Source organism: Perca flavescens, chromosome 22 (genome assembly GCF_004354835.1).
Source record: "Perca flavescens isolate YP-PL-M2 chromosome 22, PFLA_1.0, whole genome shotgun sequence".
In the NCBI taxonomy this organism is placed as follows: domain Eukaryota; kingdom Metazoa; phylum Chordata; class Actinopteri; order Perciformes; family Percidae; genus Perca; species Perca flavescens.
Window position 1 is genome coordinate 3737411 of NC_041352.1, and position 19851 is coordinate 3757261.

General features: G+C 40.2%; 1 protein-coding gene across 1 annotated transcript in view; it reads right to left on the bottom strand.

Moving 5' to 3' along the window:
- Positions 1 to 265: 265 nt before the first annotated feature.
- pde1ca (phosphodiesterase 1C, calmodulin-dependent a) overlaps positions 266 to 19851 on the bottom strand; it is a 32569-nt gene continuing 12983 nt past the window's right edge. Inside the window, exons 5-17 of the mRNA XM_028569288.1 lie at positions 18081 to 18263; positions 17419 to 17485; positions 16903 to 17019; positions 15120 to 15260; positions 14190 to 14290; positions 13719 to 13847; positions 12225 to 12326; positions 10026 to 10146; positions 9794 to 9875; positions 7666 to 7786; positions 6972 to 7135; positions 2606 to 2830; positions 266 to 1034 (exon numbers count right to left, since the gene is read on the bottom strand). Coding sequence (XP_028425089.1) covers positions 874 to 1034; positions 2606 to 2830; positions 6972 to 7135; positions 7666 to 7786; positions 9794 to 9875; positions 10026 to 10146; positions 12225 to 12326; positions 13719 to 13847; positions 14190 to 14290; positions 15120 to 15260; positions 16903 to 17019; positions 17419 to 17485; positions 18081 to 18263 — 1714 coding nt within the window. The 3' untranslated portion in view covers positions 266 to 873. The remainder of the gene's footprint in view (positions 1035 to 2605; positions 2831 to 6971; positions 7136 to 7665; positions 7787 to 9793; positions 9876 to 10025; positions 10147 to 12224; positions 12327 to 13718; positions 13848 to 14189; positions 14291 to 15119; positions 15261 to 16902; positions 17020 to 17418; positions 17486 to 18080; positions 18264 to 19851) is intronic.

A 19851-nucleotide genomic window follows, 5' to 3' on the forward strand; every position in this document is an offset into this window, starting at 1 on the left:
ATAAGAGTGACATTACACTGTCATGAACACATGACACTGACATGCCAGATGAACCCTAATCCTAACCCTAACTCTAACCCTAACTTGTTCATGACAGTGTCATGTCACTCTTATGTAGATACCTTCATGTAAAGCGTAACCCAAATTTCTGTCACCTCTACCGACTAATTTTAAATAGTATAACCCAAAACATTTTTGTATCAATGAAACTTTAATTAATCAAACAAAAAAATACAAATAAGAATTATTGATAAAAATGTATTTTGCAAAAGAAAACTTTGAGATGAGATTTAAAATAAGTGGTTGCTCCACACAAAGGAGTTGGCAGTTATTAAGGGGAGAGATGTCACCAAAAGCGGGTGGTGGTGATGAAGCAGCAACAGTTACCTATACAAGATTAAATCAAGCAGAAGATCAGCCTGCAATATGCAAAATATAAACAAAGACTGATGATTGACGTGACACCAAGCTGATGTCACACTCTATACTATAACAGAGTTTGTGCAGGTTACCCCCAGTCAAATTGAAGACTTTTAAAGACCATTTTCACAGCACCATCTAAGCCCTGAATTAAGTATCGCTAAACTTGCACTTCCCCATAGCTGAAGAATAAAATCAGTTTCATGTCTGTGGTAACGCTGATTTTCTTCAATATAAGTTGCATGTTGGTCTTGTTTGTAGTGTAATACAGCAAAATTATAATTGGACTAGCCAAAGAAAGAAGTAATGAACATAGGAAAATTAAGACCTGTTATTAAATTATTTAAGACCTATACCACAATACTTCAGCAAATTTAAGGCCTAAAATTTAGATTTAGAAATGTTAGACTTTTTACGACTTTTTAAGACCCCCCGCAGAAACCCTGTATAAGGTCACTTTCGGCGACGCAGGGATATGCACTGCAGTCGCCTGGCTTTCCCCCTGGCATCGATGGGTCGCATCTCAGTGACCTTTGACCTGACCCGCCGGAAGGAGCTGGCAGAGTAGCTGGGTCTCTTGCAGTGATGGATCAGAGGGAAGTCAGGCTGAGGGCCTGCAGAGAGAGCAACATCTAAGTTTGCGTGGAATTACATTCTTCTCTTTGAGCTGTGTCTGTGTGAAAGGGGGACCATATCAAATCATAGGTTAGTTAACTCTAACAATAATTAAAATAGCCCCACATCACCACATAGCCTTCACCATACCTAGAGATTGGCATGGGGTACTTTCAATAAGATCATCTCTCTATGCAAATCAAACCAGCTATTAGGCTAACTGAAATAAAACCAAGCCAATCTCTAGGTATGGTGAAGGCTATGTGATGATGTGGGGCTATTTTAATTCCAAAGGCCAAGGGAACTTTATCAGGATGCATAGTATCCTGGATCCATGAAATAACTGGCCTTTAAAAATAAACATCTGCCTGCCTATGGGGATTTAACATAGGGGTGTACTGACTTATGCACCCTGTATTTTAAGGAAGAACATTTATTTATTTACGATACATTATTCATTCACAAAGAAAATTGGTGTCCTTAAAGGTTGGATTTTTCCTCATTTTTTAATTAAGGCATTAACATCAATTTCCAAAAGATTTATTTTTTATTTTTTTTTATTTCTTTTTATTCCTCTTTTTAGTCAACTTTAGTAGGGGTTCATAAACTTATGAGTGTCACTGTACCTATCAGGTTTAGTTTCAAAGCCTTGTAAATGCAACCAAGGAGCATTAGAGACTGATTACATTTTGTCTGTTCAAACCACATTCAGAAGTTCTCAGATTATTTATTTTTATACCACATTCCCACTTCCCCAAAACCATTAATTGTAATTCTGTCTGTCATGCATATTTTCCCCATCGAATTCCTGTTTGCTGCAGAGCATGTTCTGATTTGCTACCAATGCCAAAGGGTATTGATGTCCAAATAAGGCTTAATGAACTATTTCTTTTAAGGGTTGAAGGCACACTGAATTGCCATTGCTAAAGCCTTTTTTAATTTTTTTTATTTAAACAGAGCGCCATCTAGTGGGGTCAACAAATACAACCAATTGTTCATTTGGACATCACTACCAGGAAGTAGTTTCTTTAAACAAAGCAACTTCACAAGGTGAAAAGCTTTGTGTTTGTGATTGCAGTGGTAGCGACAAAAACTCACAATCACAATTATTTATTTACTTTTGATTTTTCGATACTAACCAAACAGTGTACAGGACCAAAACTATGAGTATTATCACCAAAATGTATTTGTACATGTGAAATCCTAATCAGCACAGTAACTAGTAACTTCATCTGTCAAATACATTTTAGTAATTTAAAAGTACATTTTTTTTCCTGTAAATGTAGTGAAGTAGAAGTATAATCAGAATAAATGTAAAATACTCATACTTTTTTTTTTTTTTTAATTTAATTGTACCCAAGCAAAGCACTTTAGTCGATGTACGTAGTTATGTTCACAGTAAGGCTGCATCATATGAGGAAAATATGCAATATGCTGTAACATTGTTGAATATTGTGATGACTATATCACTTGCGATAAATAAACACATTAAAGCCAGTTCACGGTGTGTAATGGTTCCCTTCACACATCACAGCCGGATTGAAAGTGAAAAGGTCATTGGGATGCTTACCATTCTGCCACCGCTGCTGCTTCTCTGTGTGGCCGTCAGGCTTCTTCTTGTCTGTGTTCTTTGGGCGCTCCTCCTTTTGCCTCCTGTTCTCCACGTTCTCCTGTCCCTCCACATCTGTTTTCATCTCCTCCTCTCCTGTGTTGGGTCCCCGTGACTGTTTATCCTCTTCTGTGTCCTTCTCTTCCTGACTGCCTTCCTTTGCCTTCTTACCCTTTTCCTCTAGGTCTACCAGCACACACACACACACACACACACACACACACACACTTTAGAATGGTAGAATTATCTTTATAATATTGCTCTTGTTGCTCTTTTATCCATCACTCAATGTAGTGCACTAAATTAGCGAACCGTCAGGAGAAGTTAGGGTACGTTTAGTCTCTCATTGCCAGACCTTCCCCCACACAGCACTCGGGAAGGGGAGAAAAACCTGGCTCTGGTTTATTGGCATTTCTTTAAAGCAATCCCAATTTTCATGGGCGGTGCTAAGCTCTGGACGGTGCCTCTGCAAAATAGCCTCGGGAAGGAACTTGTTTTGGTGGAACATGTGTAAGTTCAAAAGTAGTTTTAGTCGTGCAACAGAAAACTCCGATTGGACAGATAGTTTAGCTAGCTGTCTGGATTTACCCTGCAGAGATCTGAGGAGCAGTTAACCATAGTCCTCAGAAATCCACCCGAGTTTAAAATTACAACACAAAGAGGGCGGTAATAGACATCCGGTCGAAATGACTCGTCGTCGATATAGACTAGGGTACGTTAGTCTGGCTCAGCAGACGTACATTGCTGGGATAAAGCCTGACATTACTCAGGCTTTATCCCTTGCGCTATCTACACAATCTATATTGAAGGCTACAGCTGCTGCCCTCCAGAGGTTATCAAATGCAAATGGGCCAGAGCAGTTTTTCCCTATCCCAGAGTGTTTTTTGTTGTTTTTTTTAAGATAATTTTTTTGGGGCATTTTTTAGGCCTTTATTTGACAGGACAGTCGGAACCCGATCCTCGCCGCCGCGAGGACCGTTCCACTGCACATGGGGCGCACGCTCCACCAGGTGAACTATCCAGGCACCCCCTATCCCAGAGTGTTAACGTGGCAAAGCTAGACCCAGGGACGTCACTAGGATTGAAAGACGGGGGGGGCTTAGCCCCCAGGCTTTGCAAAACTTTCCCTTGCAAAATCTTACTTACGTTATTCTAGTGTTAGCTTTTAGATACATCAAAGCTGCATGGGGGGGAGGGAACGTACTTGGACCAGACTGTGCTCCTGCTGAGTTATTCTGTAGGCTATGACTTAAATGCTATCCATCTGCTCATGTGAATGTGTGATAAAGTAATACCACCTAATTCCTCTCTCTATTAGATAATTTGCAGGTCAAAATAACACTTTTTAATTACACTAATTACTGTTACTGCATGGTAGAGGATAAAAGTTCCGATGTCTTTGGTATGTTTGTGACAGTGAAAATTGAAGAAAAAAAGTTACGATTATTTTACATACTTTAAAAATAAAAACCGTGGTGACTGGTTGAATTCACATGAATTATTGCGATCGCGACATCACAAATTCCTGAAGGCACTGAGATGTAGTATGTATGTATGTTTGTATGTATGTACTGTATGCTCATGTATAGCCTAGCCTACAACATCTACATAATTGTTTAATTTATTACAGCAAATGAATGCAGAAGGTTAAGTTGGTCAGAATATAGCATATATAATAAATATCATAAAATAATTTAGTTAAGGCTTTGCCTTAGTGTCTAGACCTGCCAAGAAATGCCTGTTAGAAGAAAACAAAACATCCCACACTTTTTTAGCCCTGTAGACCACAGGTTCTCAAACTTTTTGACATCAAAGACCCCTAAATTAGACCACGGACCCCCATTTGATTCGATTTTGCTTTTTAGATGTTTTATTACAGAAAGTCTATGAAACATTTTGTTAAATACGGATGGAATTATAGTGAAAATAAGTTATTTCACTTCTTGCTGGGAACCCACTGGAATCTCCTCAAGGACCCCTGGGGGTCCCTGGACCCCACTTTGAGAACCATTGCTGCAGACCACTTACTGACCTCAATCAAGCCACTTCCCTCATAATCAGCTGCCCTGCCAAACTCCTGCTTCTGTCTCTCCCTCTCTCTCTCTCCCTCTCTCTCAAAATATCTTCCAGTATCCATCTGCTCAATAAATGGAAGGCTATAACTGTACAATAGCATTAACAGTGACACTATGACATTTAGTTTTCAGTGACAACATTCTGTGGTGACTGATATTGGTTTTAATACTAGAGATAGCATAGATTCTATTATAATAGATATTATAATAGAATATTATAATAGAGAACTTTGCATAGCTAACTAGGTTAGTCATTTGTAAAGTGTTACCCTTGTCTTTCACTCATTCACTCTAGCTAGACTATTGTTTCCATAGACAGCTGAAATATCACTTTATCTTTACCTCAAGTAAATGTAGCTAAAGTTAAGCAAGTAAAAGTCATTAACGACAATTTACAATTTTACTCTGTATCACTCTGTGTGTACAGTAGCAAGTTCAGACCAAAGAAAGACACCAATGAGACAAGATAGAACGGTATATCATCTTCATAGCCATCGACTCTTTGTACTTCTGTCTAACTTTCGACTTTCCAGCTTTTTTGTAGCTGGATATATTATTTGTTGTTTCTAAATATGAATTTGGATAACATTAGCGATAGTGAGATGCTTGATACAGTTGCATTTCGAGTGAGAAATCGGCGAAACCGTTTTATTTACTAAAGGATTTACTTTATTGTTTTATTATTTACTTTTAACTTTGTTTTAATGACGCCAGGCGCTCACTCTCTACCTCGCTCATCCATGTACCGTTAAGTGCACGCGGGCTCGTTGAGCCTGTTCGTGAAATATAAATAAAACAGACAGACTGCAGTGTAAGGCGACACAAACAGACAAATGGTGACGGAAGATTGATTCAAAAGTATTGAGTGATACAGAGTGAAATAAAAAATATATTTTTCTTATTATTTGGGTGGGTCTTCAGCACCCCTAAAATAGGCCTAACGACGTCCCTGGCCAGACCATTTGACTAATATGATATGAATTGCATATGCTCCTCAAGTTGTTTGACTTGTAAAAAATGTGGCTTGCATTGTGATGTAATTTCCCTGAGCGGTAGTGTCGCTGCATGTTCTTCCCACTACTTGGCACCTCCTATGAAGAGCAGCACACTGCTTTACACTTCCAGAGTCCCAAACAGGGTTCTGTGTCTGTCAGCCAGTCTGAATAATTAGAGGGGATCCTATACATATCAGCAGGGCTATAATCATATTTTTTATTAAATTCACTCAACCGGTATTTATGAAGATGCATATAAGCCTGGTGTTTCTGTTCACTCATTTGAGAAACTAACTCCACACTGGGCTGCGGCCTTTTGTGAAATCATGTTGCTCCTATTTGCAAATATATCTTTAATAAAATACAAAAACCCAACTTGGTTTTAGTCTCAGACTGTCTTATTTGTTTCAATTTACTAAACTCAAAAAACTTCTCCCATGCTGCAAAGGAAACTTCCACTACAGGGGCCACATTCATTTTCAATGTCGGAGTCAAATTACAAAGACAAAAACAGAACAACACAGAAAACACAATCATAAGAAATATAATAAGACAATAAAACTTGCTGAATTGGAAAATGATTTGATAAATAAATTAGGATAAGAAAGATGTAAAAGAAAATAAATCAATTACAATTAGAATTTTGCAGGCACAATTGAGTTGATTTTAAGAATCAATGAATCATTGATCTAATCAGGTGCCACATGCACATTTAAATGGGTACCTTTTAAAGCTAGCAAGCTACACACTTAAAATGGCAAGATATAATGGAGATTTGGATTGTGCAATAAGGCAGGCCTGCTTAGTTATTTAAGGGAAAGATTTACAAAGAATATGTCTACGGCATTTCCTCTCTAACTGGGATGTCTTGGGACTGATTGGTGGGATTGCTGTTGAGGAAGTACACACCGAGATACACTGGTAAGAGCAAATAACATTTAACCATGTATCCAGCTAATTTAAATGGCTAATATTACTGTATTGTGTCAACAGTTGACTTCATTTAATATTGTATGTGGCAAATGTTCCACCAAAAGAAGTTCCTTTCCGAGACTATTTTGCAGAGCCAAAGAGTTTATTTTTCACCTATCCCAGAAGGCATCTGTTATGTAGCCAGACTTTACTCCACAGCACTGTGGAGATAGGGCAGGCCATGCGAAACTAACTCAGAGCTTACATGCCTGAAAACGTGAAACTCCGTTCCCAGGCTAATATTGGAAAGAGTCAGAGATATAAAGAGGTAACTGCGGAAGCTACCTTTGGCTGCCTGGGCCTTCCATGTCTCCCTGTTGCGATGAATGTCTTTGTTCCATGCGGCCTTGAAGCTCTTGAAGTCCACTGTGGTCAGACAGCAGCTGGCCTCTGAGCCTGTGCTCTTCACACTGGACTTATTTTCATCACTGCCACTGATACTGTTGAAACTGTGGACAGCGTAGACACGTACACACACACACACACACACACACACACACACACACACACACACACACACACACACACACACACACACACAAGCCAGGAGTGATATTTAGTCAAATGTTATTGATAAGGAATAGAGTGCCAGGGCATGGCAATACACACAACAGATTCAGCTGGTATGACCTTGTATTTTTTATTTTTTTTTTATCAATGATAAAGTTCCATAATAAGACAAAATTCTGGGCCATGTAGAATGGAATTATCTATGGGCCCCTCTCCACATCCACAGCTTTTCATTCTAGCATCTTTTTGGGAACTCCTCACATGAGGGCCCTAGGTACTGAGTCCAATTTCCACCCCCAGTCCGACACTCCTGTCCATAATATACCTGGCCCAAAATTACATAGTGACTTTACGACTGAGGTGTGTCAGGAATGATTTTTTTTCAGGATAATGTCAGTAATGTCTAAAAAAAAAATGTGAGCGAGTGTCAGGAATGTCATGCAGAACATGCTGTTATTTTGTTTGTCACCTAGAGCGTCTGAAGCCAGACAATCCAGAGCGAGCTGCCTCCTCAATAAGCGGCGTCACAATCTTCTCGGTCATTTCAGTCAAAACAGTGAATGTTGGCTCCACAATGAAGTCAATGAATCCTGTGGGAAACAGTACCAGCGATCAATTTGTAGCTTTTGCTTGTTCTTGTTAATACCAGGAAATCATTAGATAACTTAAGGCTGCATCTGTAGTTGACTTGAGATGAGAGAAAAACCATCAGAGACAGTAATGATTGTTTCCCATAATTATTCTAATTTAGTATAGTTGACCATGTAAGCGGATATGACATTGGCCAAACTAAAAAAACAAAGTAAACATCAAATTAATGTTTCCCAAACATGGGTTATGCGATTTTTAGATTGGTCTGAGCACGCAGATATTCATTTTGCTGATACGTTTTGTTAAAGTAGTATTGACCAATTATGTTTGTAGTGGGCTTTGGTTGCATGCAGGTGGAGAGCAAAAGAGGCAATGGTCGAAATGCAATCTCGGAACTAGTCGGCTATCGTCTGATGAACATTAAAGGTCCAATATGTAATATTTGTACTGTAATAAATCCAAAAATGACACCAATGCCTCATCAGATATTAAGGAAACATGTTAAACTGAAATACTATCTTTTCTGACAACAATGCTAATGTCAGTATTTTTTCTTTTTGAAATTTACATTCCGTGACGGAATTTATGTTTATGTTTTGATCTGTGTGTTGTTATCAACGGCCCAGTTTGACAGGCAGGCCGGGTTGCCAGATATACCTGTAAAAACGTAAACCCAGCGCGCTACAGCTGTAACGGTAGTACAGCCATGAAAGCAGCAAACAAACGAACAGGATCAACGGAGATAGATTCTACATGACATAAAAAAAGAAAACAGCATGTTTCTAACAGTTGCGTGACCAGAGACGTAACAACCCCCTGGTAAATATTGGAGATGTATTTGAAAGTTGGAGACAGCTTAGATCCCAAAAGGACGCAGAGTTGGCTTATTTTCTCCTGAACAGGTAAGCATTAGCTTCAGGCTAATTTATCACAGCTACTAGGGATGGGCATTTTTTGTCATTTCAACATTTGTGTACTCACATTGAATTATATAGCTAGAGTAACCGAGTTGGTTTCTCGCAAAAACAATTGAGACATAGCCAGTAAAGTGATCCCGACTGGTCCTGGCTAACGCCGCCATGCTAACCCTGCTAACTGCTAACAGTTAACGTTACCGGGAGGACCAGGCAAGCAGCCCATGGCTGTTTACAGCGTGTAGCCTCTTCAGCGGCTGGAGCCGACAACAGTGAGTTATTTTAAGCCACGAGAGGGGGGCTGTAAATCGGAAAGAGAGGACTGTGAGTTTGCAGTGTGTTTAGCAATTGTTGCCGTAATTCTAAGCCAATGAAGTGTGTTCCGTTGGCAAGGTAGTGGTATTTTTAGCGTTTCATATTGTAATTCTAAGCCGAGGAAGTGTGCCTGACTGGTGTGTGGAGAGGACAGTGAGGTTGTTGTGTTTTTAGCGGTTCATACTGTAATTTTAAGCCGAAAAAGTGCGTCTGTCAGTTGGTTACAGAACTCCGTGTGAGCACGGGCTTTTATGCCTGTCAATATAGCCAGAATCTAACGTTAGCTACTCCGCTGTGCTGTGGAGTAATGTCTGGCTATGTGAGACTAGCATCTAACGTTAGCTACTCCGCTGTGCTGTGGAGTAATGTCTGGCTATGTGAGACTAGCATCTAACGTTAGATACTCCGCTGTGCTGTGGAGTAATGTCTGGCTATGTGAGACTAGCATCTAACGTTAGCTACTCTGCTGTGCTGTGGAGTAACGTCTGGCTATGTGAGTAGAGCGTCTAGCAACATTGTTGTGAATGCTGCAGTCTCAGCCTGGCAACCCCCGTGAACTTGTGGTCACATAAATGAAAACAAAATGCAGGATCAATTCTCAAGGGACACAGTAAACAACGGATTATCTAACACAGAACTGTGATCTGTTATGTTGAAACCTGAACTGTACAATTGCTAAACATCACTGTTGATCATTTAGTAGATACACAAACACTATGACCCATCCGGACTACATATAAATTAACTGTATTGCTATGTGCTATTTGTATACCTTACCAATCTGGGACTGGGCCACCAGGGTGGATTTGCGGTCGCAGAGAGGGGAGAAAGGTAGACCCAGCTCTGCTTCTTTATCACCCTGAAAACAAATTCAGCATCACAATGTGCTGTCACCCCGGGGTAACAGGTTCACTAGTCTAGCATTGTCAGACCTTCCTCCACAGCGCTGCGGAGGAAGGTCTGACCTTGTTGATATAGACTATTGGTAGATTAGGATTTTGGTGGCTACCTGTCTGAAGAACTCCTCCAGCAGCGATGTAGTCCAGCGGTGATGGAGGTCCCAGTTTTTGGCAGGGTGGCTGATATCAGCAGTGTGCAGCAACAGGGATAAGGCCTTTGGTTTGTCAATTCTGGAAATACAAACCAGTTAGTCACTGCTGGGCTGCTGTCAATGACACAACACACTGCTGTCCAACACCTAAAAAGTACTTGATGAGCTTGATGAAGTTGATGTTCTTGCATGATTCTTGCAATTTTTGTCGTTATACTCACATGGTTGAAGCGTCAGCTACATAAATGTAATGTATTGTAATGTCATCATGAGATGTAATCATGTGATACCCTGTAGTTCTTTCTTTTTTAAGATTCAATTTTAGGCATTTATTGGATAGGACAACATAGATGTAAAAGGGGTGAGAGAGGGGGAATGACATGCAGCAAAGGGCCGCAGGTCGGAATTGAACCTTCTGCTGCTACTGCAAGAACTCTCTGTACATGGGGCGCGTACCTCACTAGGTGAGCTACCTAGGCACCCCATTCAGTTGGGTTTTTTTTTTAAGTAATGAAGGTTTTAAAAATGACCCCTCAAAACTAATCATTTGGACACAAAAATTCACAAAATCAGTTTGCAGAAAGTGTGTAAGAACTGGCTTAAAAATGAATCACCATGCTGGTAACAGTTGGCAATCTTGTTATCTGAGCATGTCAGTAGTAAAACAGCACTTGTAGTTGACATAAATTGAATGTGCATAATTGCCCATTAACGGTACATCACAGCTTGTTTCGCCACTGCCAACTGCAGTGGTCTTGCTTAATACTGGACCAATGTCAAAGATTGTTGTTCCAATCAGTCTTTTAGACACAGAAACATGAAAAAATAGGATCCAGGTTGAAAAATAAAATATATAATATATGGTCCAAATTTATATATAAAAATGACAATACAAAATGACATAGTAACTAGGGGTGGTACAGTTCATGAAAAAACACCCGAACCGCTCGGTTCGCTAGTCTCGGTTCGCTAGTCTCGGTTCGGAGCGTGTGCGTACCGCACGGTTCGTCAGTACACTGTTAATGTGCACTAACCTCTTACTGCCGTAGTGCCCACTTTCGACACCAATGTTAAAACACTTACTAGAAATGACGAGCGGGATGGGCGTGACAAACGCAACCCATGGCAGCTGATTGGACGATTGCGTCACATGGGTCTGGCTGGTCCCTAATTTCAAAACAGACTGTCATGGCGGCTCGTTCAGAATACGATCTCATATTGTACTAAAATAGTTCACCGAAACGTGTTTCTGAAAACATTTTAAGTGAGAAATAGGCTGTGCAGTTGCTGAATCTGTCTTCATTTCAGATCGACAAAGGTCAGTTTAAAAGATTTTCGTCAGATTTTGAGAGACACCGAGCCGACCGCTCCTCAAGTGGAGTGGGGTGCCGCTGCAGGTCACGTCACGTCACCTGCAGAAATGTCGAGTGGGAGAGAGGCTGCCCCGAGCTGGAGGATGCGCCAGCGTCGTTTATAGTCTGCTGTGTGGGAACATTTTGGATTTCATGTTACGTATGATGAAATAAAACAATATAGAACTGCCACTGTGTGCATGTTTTGTTCAACATGCATTCAATATGCTAATTTTAGCTATATGCTGAAGTATATTCTGGAGTGTTAAAGATTAAAAGAATAAATAACAAGAACCGTACAGAACCGAAAACTGTGACCCTAAAACCGTGATACGAACCGAACCGTGGGTTTTGTGAACCGTACCACCCCTAATAGTAACACATCAATACACAATAAAATGTGACCTTTTGAGATAAAAGCACTGATATAGTAATTATTAGTAGTATTGGTAATATATTATGTTTAAACATATAATCAAGGTATATTTAGAGGCCCAACAAATCATTTTTCTCAGGCAAGGACAATTTTCACTCAACTCATGGAAAAAGTCAGTGCAAGTCAAATCAGATTGTATTCAGCTAAAATAACACCACTACAAAGTTATTCACTTGCTACACCACAAACATGTTCACTGTAGTGATATCTAAAAAAAATATGATGTTAAACTCAACTTTGCCTCATGATTTGATAGTGTCAGCATCCCCACTAAGGTGTTGAGATGTGTGAAGGACCTGAGGCCGGTTTATAACTTTGGTGAATGTCAACAAAACCGACTCTGACTCAGAAGTGAAATACAGTACTCACGCCTCAGGTTGCTGCAGGACGCTTTTCATGGCTTTGACTTGCTGGAAGTGGCAGGACATGTCCGTGGCCAACACCATCTCCACGACCAGTGTCCGCAGCTCTCTGAAGCAGTCAATGAGAGTGAAATATCTCAACAGCTGTTGGATGGATTGCCATGAACATTCATGTTCCCTTCACAATTGATTAATTGCTTAGCAAAAGTTAAATCAGGAACTTTTACATATCTTGGTCAAATTAAATGCTTTTAATGCCGAAACTTTACATATTTTTTAGGCATCACACTCTGAGATTGGCCCATAGGGGGCGCTACAAATGCCAAAAGTTTATATCTTATGAAGGGCTCATCCGATTTTTACATAATTTGGAGGGTACCAACTAGGGACACTCTTGAGGTAACGCCTTCAATAGTATACCGAATAGTCAAAATGGGTGTGGCCTATTGCACCCCAAAAAAGATTTTTTTGGATTGGCCTCTTACTTAATAGGGTAGATTTACAATCCTTCAAAGACCAGGCGCTACAATCAACGTAGAGGCAGTTTGGCAAAACTCACATATTACACATCGCACATTTAAAAACCTTACATTTACACATTCCTTGAATTGAGCTGAAGCACATAATATAGGTCACAGGCATTTCTGTGAAGAAGTTGTTCTGCAAAATCTCGAAAATGTGCAAAACCAACATATTCAAACTCCTCCTAGGCCATGCGTCTGATCTGCACAAAACTTGGCACATAGCATCTTCATGCAAGACTGTCCTCCAGTCTGTTCAACCAGCAATTATGACCTATATTCACGTTTCTAGTGGCGGTGCCCTCTACTGGTCGTATTAATTATGACCGGAGCAAAGTGTGAAGTACGGTGATGAAAAATATGAGCGGCAATTTCCGCGTAAATCACAATCCTTTTCTAAACATAACCTAAGTAGTTTTTGTGCCTTAACATAATCGAGCTGAGACCATTTCACATGGTAAAGACATGTTTAAAATTGCACCCTTTACGTTGAAAACTGCAAAAAACATTCTCTGGTCAAGATATTGTATTGTTCCTTTTTCTGCTGCCATCAGCTGTCATTTCAGTATCAGATTGGGTGAGGGTTAGGGTGGGCCTCCTCCCCTCTAGCCCCTCTAACTGTGGCAAATATTTTCATACATTTTTGACCCCACCTTTATCCCCAAAGAGGGGATATTATTCATGTGCAGTGATATATAAAGTGTAGGTTCCCTCTGAATGAGTATTCTTTTTGTTTATTGTTGTGTGTATTATTAGTCTTTTATACACCCAGACCTATTTGGTACTCCTAAAATCACTGTGGCCCCAGCCTGGCCCCTCCATTTGAAATGGTCTCGAATCGCAATTGTTTCGAAATAAAAATGTATTCAATCGAGGGCATGAATTAAGTTTTATTTCTCGCCATGTCACCTTCCGGGGCTCTGTACGCTTGGGACGAAACACCTGTAAAAATAAAGACACATCAACCTCGGCTGTCTCACCTCCAGTCATCTTTGGAAAGGTTAGTAAGGATGTTCATTTCATCATCACCCTGCAGAAGGCGATAGGCAGCACTAACGTGGTAGTTCTCCAGAACAGCTCGGTCATTGTACAACATGGCTGTGTCTGACCTGCAAATCCCACACAGCTACATTCATCGGAAGGCTTAAAATGAAAAATAGAAATAATAATAATAATAATAATAATAATAATAATAATAATAATGATGATGATGATGATGATGATGATGATGATGATGAATGAAAAATGATGATGCAAGAAAAATATATCCCTGGTGATGGCTGGATTAGATTTGGGTTAAATACTTAATAATTAGAAACTTTTTAGCATTTACCCTCTACATGTCTCTTGACGTTCTAATCATGGAAGCTTTTCTAAGCTGTCCTCAATGTCCTCAGCAATTGCAGTGATTTAAATGATAAAAATGACAATTTCAATTACATGAAAATTACCTGGTCTGAATATGGAAGTTATTGGTGGTCCCTGTATGTTCAAAGTCATGGATGGCAGCTGCAAAAATGATGGCAAAGATCTCCAACTCAGTAAGCCAGTGCTGTAGGGGAAAGAAAAACAGGTCAACTCTTGTTCATGTTCTTTCTTTGCTGTCACAACACCACATTGTGAAAATGAAAGTCAGAACAAACTAAAGTATTTTAAAATCTGCTTGTTATTTGCCTCCAGACCAAACATTTGGAGGACAGATTAAAAAATGTTCAAAAACTGTCAGGCAGAGGCAGAGATATACTGATTTTCAGTCCCTAATGTGGGTCAAGCTTGCCATAAGGCAACTCGATAGTCTTTTCATCAGACCCTACCTCGCATTGCCAGACCTTCCTCCGCAGCGCTGCTAAAGAGGGACTGGCTAGTCCATATAGCTACCCGGGATTGGAGAAAAACATGCTCTGGTTCATTGGCATTTCTTTAAACCAATCACAATCGTCATCGGCGGTGCAAAGTACCATACGGAGCAAAGTTGTTTTAGTCGTGGAACAGAAAGTTGGACATATAGTTTAGCTAGCTGTCTGAATTTACCCTGCAGAGATCTGAGGAGCAGTTAACCGTAGTCCTCAGAAATCCACCCGAGTTTAAAAGAAAGAGGAAGGTGAGGGACATCCGGGCGGCACCTGAACAATTCCTAAAATGAAACAACGTTGATATAAACTACACCCTACCTGCCTGGTAAACACCCATATCTATCAAACTTCACATCTCTAGTTTGTCATGCAAGTCCAAGCTGAGATAACTTGAATTACATCACTATTAAACTACACTATTTATACTGCCCCACATTTCAGAGACACAATCTTGTTGAATTGTTTTTGAATTTTAAGTTATAAAAAGCTCTACCTACTCAGTGGCTGGTAGAATTCACTGAGACTTACAACTATGCCAGTCTTGAGGAGCAGGTAATGAATGGTTTGTGTGACGTCAGCAGCATGCATCAAGTTGTGGTAGGGATTCTTGTGTTTGCTGTAACCCGCCTCCAACGAGTCCAGAAATGATATGAGAGCAGAAATAGGGACCTGCAATAGAGGAAACAACAATGAAGCAAAATAGCAAATTGCAAAACTTCAGTATTAAGTTGTGTAGGCAAAAACTATGAATTATTTCGCAAACTTCAATTTCCCATCCAGACTCTTCTTCACAAGCTTAAAAAAGGTGAAATACAACAAGTCTTGTTCTGAATATTATTAAATTACTTCAAAATGATTTGACCTTTTCGGAGTCCATAAAGTAAGACTGGTAAATGAGTACTCCACCAATAAGGCATTGCATTCCTATAACCGGAGTTGCACGTAACTACGCAGCTAAGCATTTGCAATAAAAATCATAAATGCGTATGCTCAATTGTTTTCAGAACGCGCATTTGTGGACAAGGCAGCAACTGTCTAACCTGACGCACCAGATGGTTTGTTAACACAGATGCATGTAAGAGGCCGTCATTGGAAATGGTTTGGGAAAGGGCACGTACTTTAAAAAAATACCTGGCACATGACTGGACAAACCATATGTCTATGTCCGCCATTGTTGTTTTGAATTAATAGTGGTGGTCATCACACTAACCTAAACCACGTCCGCAGCTCCTCGCAGTATGCCTGTTCAGGCACACTTTGCATTGTTGTGTCCAATGTCCATTGTGAGTCCCAACATTTTAAGTGACTCACAAAGGATGAAATTGATGAAGTTGAACCGGATGTCATCTTTTATTTCTTTTTTGTCAAAACCTACATTACCCACAACATAGTATCGCATTGCCAGACCTTCATCCACAGCACTGCGGAGGAGGGTCTGGCTAGTGCACACAGCAATCTGGGATGGGAGAAAAACAGGCTCTGGTTTATGGTTTATTGGCATTTCTTTAAACCAATCACAATCGTCTTGGGCGGAGCTAAGCGCCGGACGGAGCCACGGTGTCTCTGCAAAATAACCTTGGGAAGGAACTTGTTTTGGTGGAAAAAAAAGTAGTTTTAGTCATGCAACAGAAAACTCAGATTGGACAGATAGTCTAGCTAGCTGTCTGGATTTACCCTGCAGAGATCTGAGGAGCAGTTAACCATAGTCCTCACAAATCCACCGGAGTTTAGAACGCCAACACAAAGAAAGAAGAAGGGGACGGACATCCGGCCAAAAAGAGTGACATCCGGCAGAACCTCCAGCGGCACTGGAACTATCCCGTAAATGAAACGTTGTCGATATAGACTACCCACAATGCAACTCGACCACTAACATGCTTGGTTGTAGATTCAGGTGTGCTGCTTGTAGTGGCTAATGTAGCCTCAAGCTCATACTCTTTTATTTTTATTTTTTTACATATGCAGTCGTACTCCTGAAGATCTATAAAATAGTTTGCTGTGTAAAATCAATTCAATGTTTGTGTCACCAAGGTGAGAGTACATTTATAAGCTCTGTATAAAGTCAGAGATACCTCCACAGAATGAAGAAGCTGTTCTACCTTATGTTTTTGTACATTCTTAGTTCAAAAGATCAAACCATTCTTCTGCAACGTCATTAATCTCTTCTTCGATTCCACTTAGGAGGAGTTTTATTACCATTAATCAATAAAAGAGATGACCATCTAGTTTCCCCTTTTACACATTAAAAAAAATATTGCACAATCACAATTCTTGAGTAACTGATAAAGGCAATAGGAGTTTATTATCATACCTTGAAACGATTGATCAAGCCATATCTGGTGAGCAGGTCATAGAAGACAAATTTCAGAGCGTGGTCTCCACTAGCATCATTCAGTGCAAACACATCAAATGACCACATGTCCACATGCTAGAACAGATACATAACAAACAAGTGTCATTAGCACATGAATATTAATATGCTTGTTCATCTGTTAATTGCTACACTGTTAGAAACATCCTTAGAAATATGGGCTAATATTCTGTATTACTATGAAGGAATTTTCTGTAATGATTTTTTCAATGGTTTAAAGAAAGGAGGGATTAAAGAGACTGGCAGAGTATACTATATAGAATACAGGTGCAGCAGTCATGGGCAGTATGAGAAAGAAATGTTAAAATGTGTTTTGAAGATTAAAGTATGTAAACATGTTCTAGTAGAAACACAAAATACAAGTATGAACCTGAAAATGCTTTATAATAGTTCCCCTTTAATATATTACACACTTTTTCACCATACACAAACAAACATACATACACACAGGAATACCTTGAGCACAGTGATGACATTTTGGGGATAATTAAGACCAGCTATGTTGGAGCTTCGCCGGTACATCCTGTCAAGGAGATATAACATACATAAGACACAACACAAAGCAATGTCAACACAAGCCAACACACACTGAATGCTACACTCACTAGTATGGCTGGTACTGACGATTAGCTGCAAGTGTGTGACAATGTCAGCTTTAGTAGCACATGTTGCATCGTAAGCAGTCACTCTGAGAGTCTGCATGACGGAATGGAGTTTAATCCCTTTTAGACTTACCAGAGTAGTCGGCCATGTTTATCAAAATTCCCTGACCAACCATTCTTCTTACTGGTTGATGACGAAATGCAGTTATGTTGATTGCTACCAGCAATCACTGGGTTTGCTGTTATTGCATTTCCGTGTGGATGGCACACTGCATCTTAAACTCTCTTGGAACACTCGATGTGGATTGAACTCTGTCATATACTGTATGTAAACTGCACTTTCAACTGTGATAGACATTTTCTTTACTAATTTAATTTCTGAGGATACCATTCAATAACTATGCAGTGGCTTAATGGGAAAACCACATTTATTTATAATCATTCATGATTAAATCAGTATCAAGGGCCAACAATACCAGAGGTCTGTTACATCAGGTACACCAAACATAACCAAACCTTTCCACAAAAATGCCAGCCTGCACTGCATGGACGATGCTGCGGAAGCGCGGCTTGTCCTCGTTACGGCGCAGCATCAGACCCCTCTGCCTGGTAAAAGTGGAAGCCAGCCAGTCGCGAACCTCTGACGGCACCGAGTCTGACTGGATGTCACTTAGCTCATCTTCAGGATTGGCCAGCCGCCTGCAGGCGAGAAAAAAACAACTCCATATAATCAGGGCTTTAAATGAACTTTTTTGATCACTTCAAATTACTAGCCAATCAGATTTTCAACTAGCCATGTTTGTTTTAGTTTTTTTCCTAACTTTACTTTAATTTCAACTCCTCGTTTGTTGTGCACCGTTCAGTTTGTCCTCTCCGTTTCAGCGTAGCTCGTAATCAATAGTAGGCATTTAGCCAACAGTCGTAGGACACCACGTCACAACATAGTATGTATGTGAAATGTAGGATTAATTCTACAAGCAGTTTTGCCAGATAAATAATATGTTTCCAAGCCAAACACAAAACCCCCCCAAATTTCTGATTTGTTGCATCGTTTCTGCTAGCCTGGTCCTACCAGACTCTACCAAACTTCCTTGAAGGCGGGTACTCTGTTGAAGTTTAAAACTATTGCATCTGCCCAGAGCCACTCTGGATCTGCCATAACCATGACGTATCTCATGCGCAACAAGAGGAGAGACCGACTAGGCTTTTATTTAGCATTAGCATCGCTTTGGCCAACTCCTTCACCACTAACGGAGCGAGCTGGAAAATCAAACTTTTCCCGAACCCCGTGGGGAGGAGGGCCACGACATCATGGCCACCAACAAAACTCAGCAAAGATTGTTCTTGCTCGGGCTTTAACTTCTGGATATTCTGCAGCGTTGCCAAAATGGACCGAATGGCTTCGCTCGCATCTTTCTCCGCCGCCATTACGGAACTACAACTCTAGCGCACGGCCTCAACGTCATCGTTCTCAGCCACTCCCTCTGTTCGCCGATTGGACCACCAAAAATTTGGCTGGAGAAAGCCCAAGACTATACCGCAAACCCAGACGTAGTACTGATGGAAAATGAAAATTAAGCGTAAGTACCTAGGAGGGCGGAGCCAGGCTACGTTTCTGCAGCCGGCCGATTCAAGCAGACGCAGAGTTGTTAGCTTCCTTATGACTGACCAAACTGGATACTAACTTTACAATGTTACCCGCCAAGTTATATTTTTACCCACATTTGGTTGGTGGTGAAGCCCTGCATACAATGTATCATTTCTGCAGGCTACTTTACGTTAACATACAAATGATTAGCTGACTTAACGCTGTTGCTCTGCTTATTTAATACACTCTCTCCAAAGCTATTGATTAATGATTTAAATTCATCAGGAAAGAAAATGTTTTTTGTCTTGATTATCTGTTCTGCCTTTGTTGTTCAATGAGTTGAACAATTAAGCATAATTCAAAGATACAGTTTATTAAATTAAACATTTCTTTTTGGTTAAGATACATTTCTCATTATTTCTAACAGGTATGGATTTGTCAACAGTTTTCGAATTAATGCAGCACTCATATCACACTCATGATTTTGTGCTTTATGTTTGGTGTTTAACCCTGAGCGCAGTGTTGCTAGGCAACTGACACAGTAAGTACTTTTTTTTTTTTAAGTGTGAATGAGTTTGTTACCTCAGTGGGCTCTGTGAACTCTGCGTAACTGTATCGTAAATCATCTTCATGCATTCGTGAGTGTCATAAATAATGAGGAGCTGAGCTGTTTGAAGCTTTAGGTAAGCAATGGTTTGT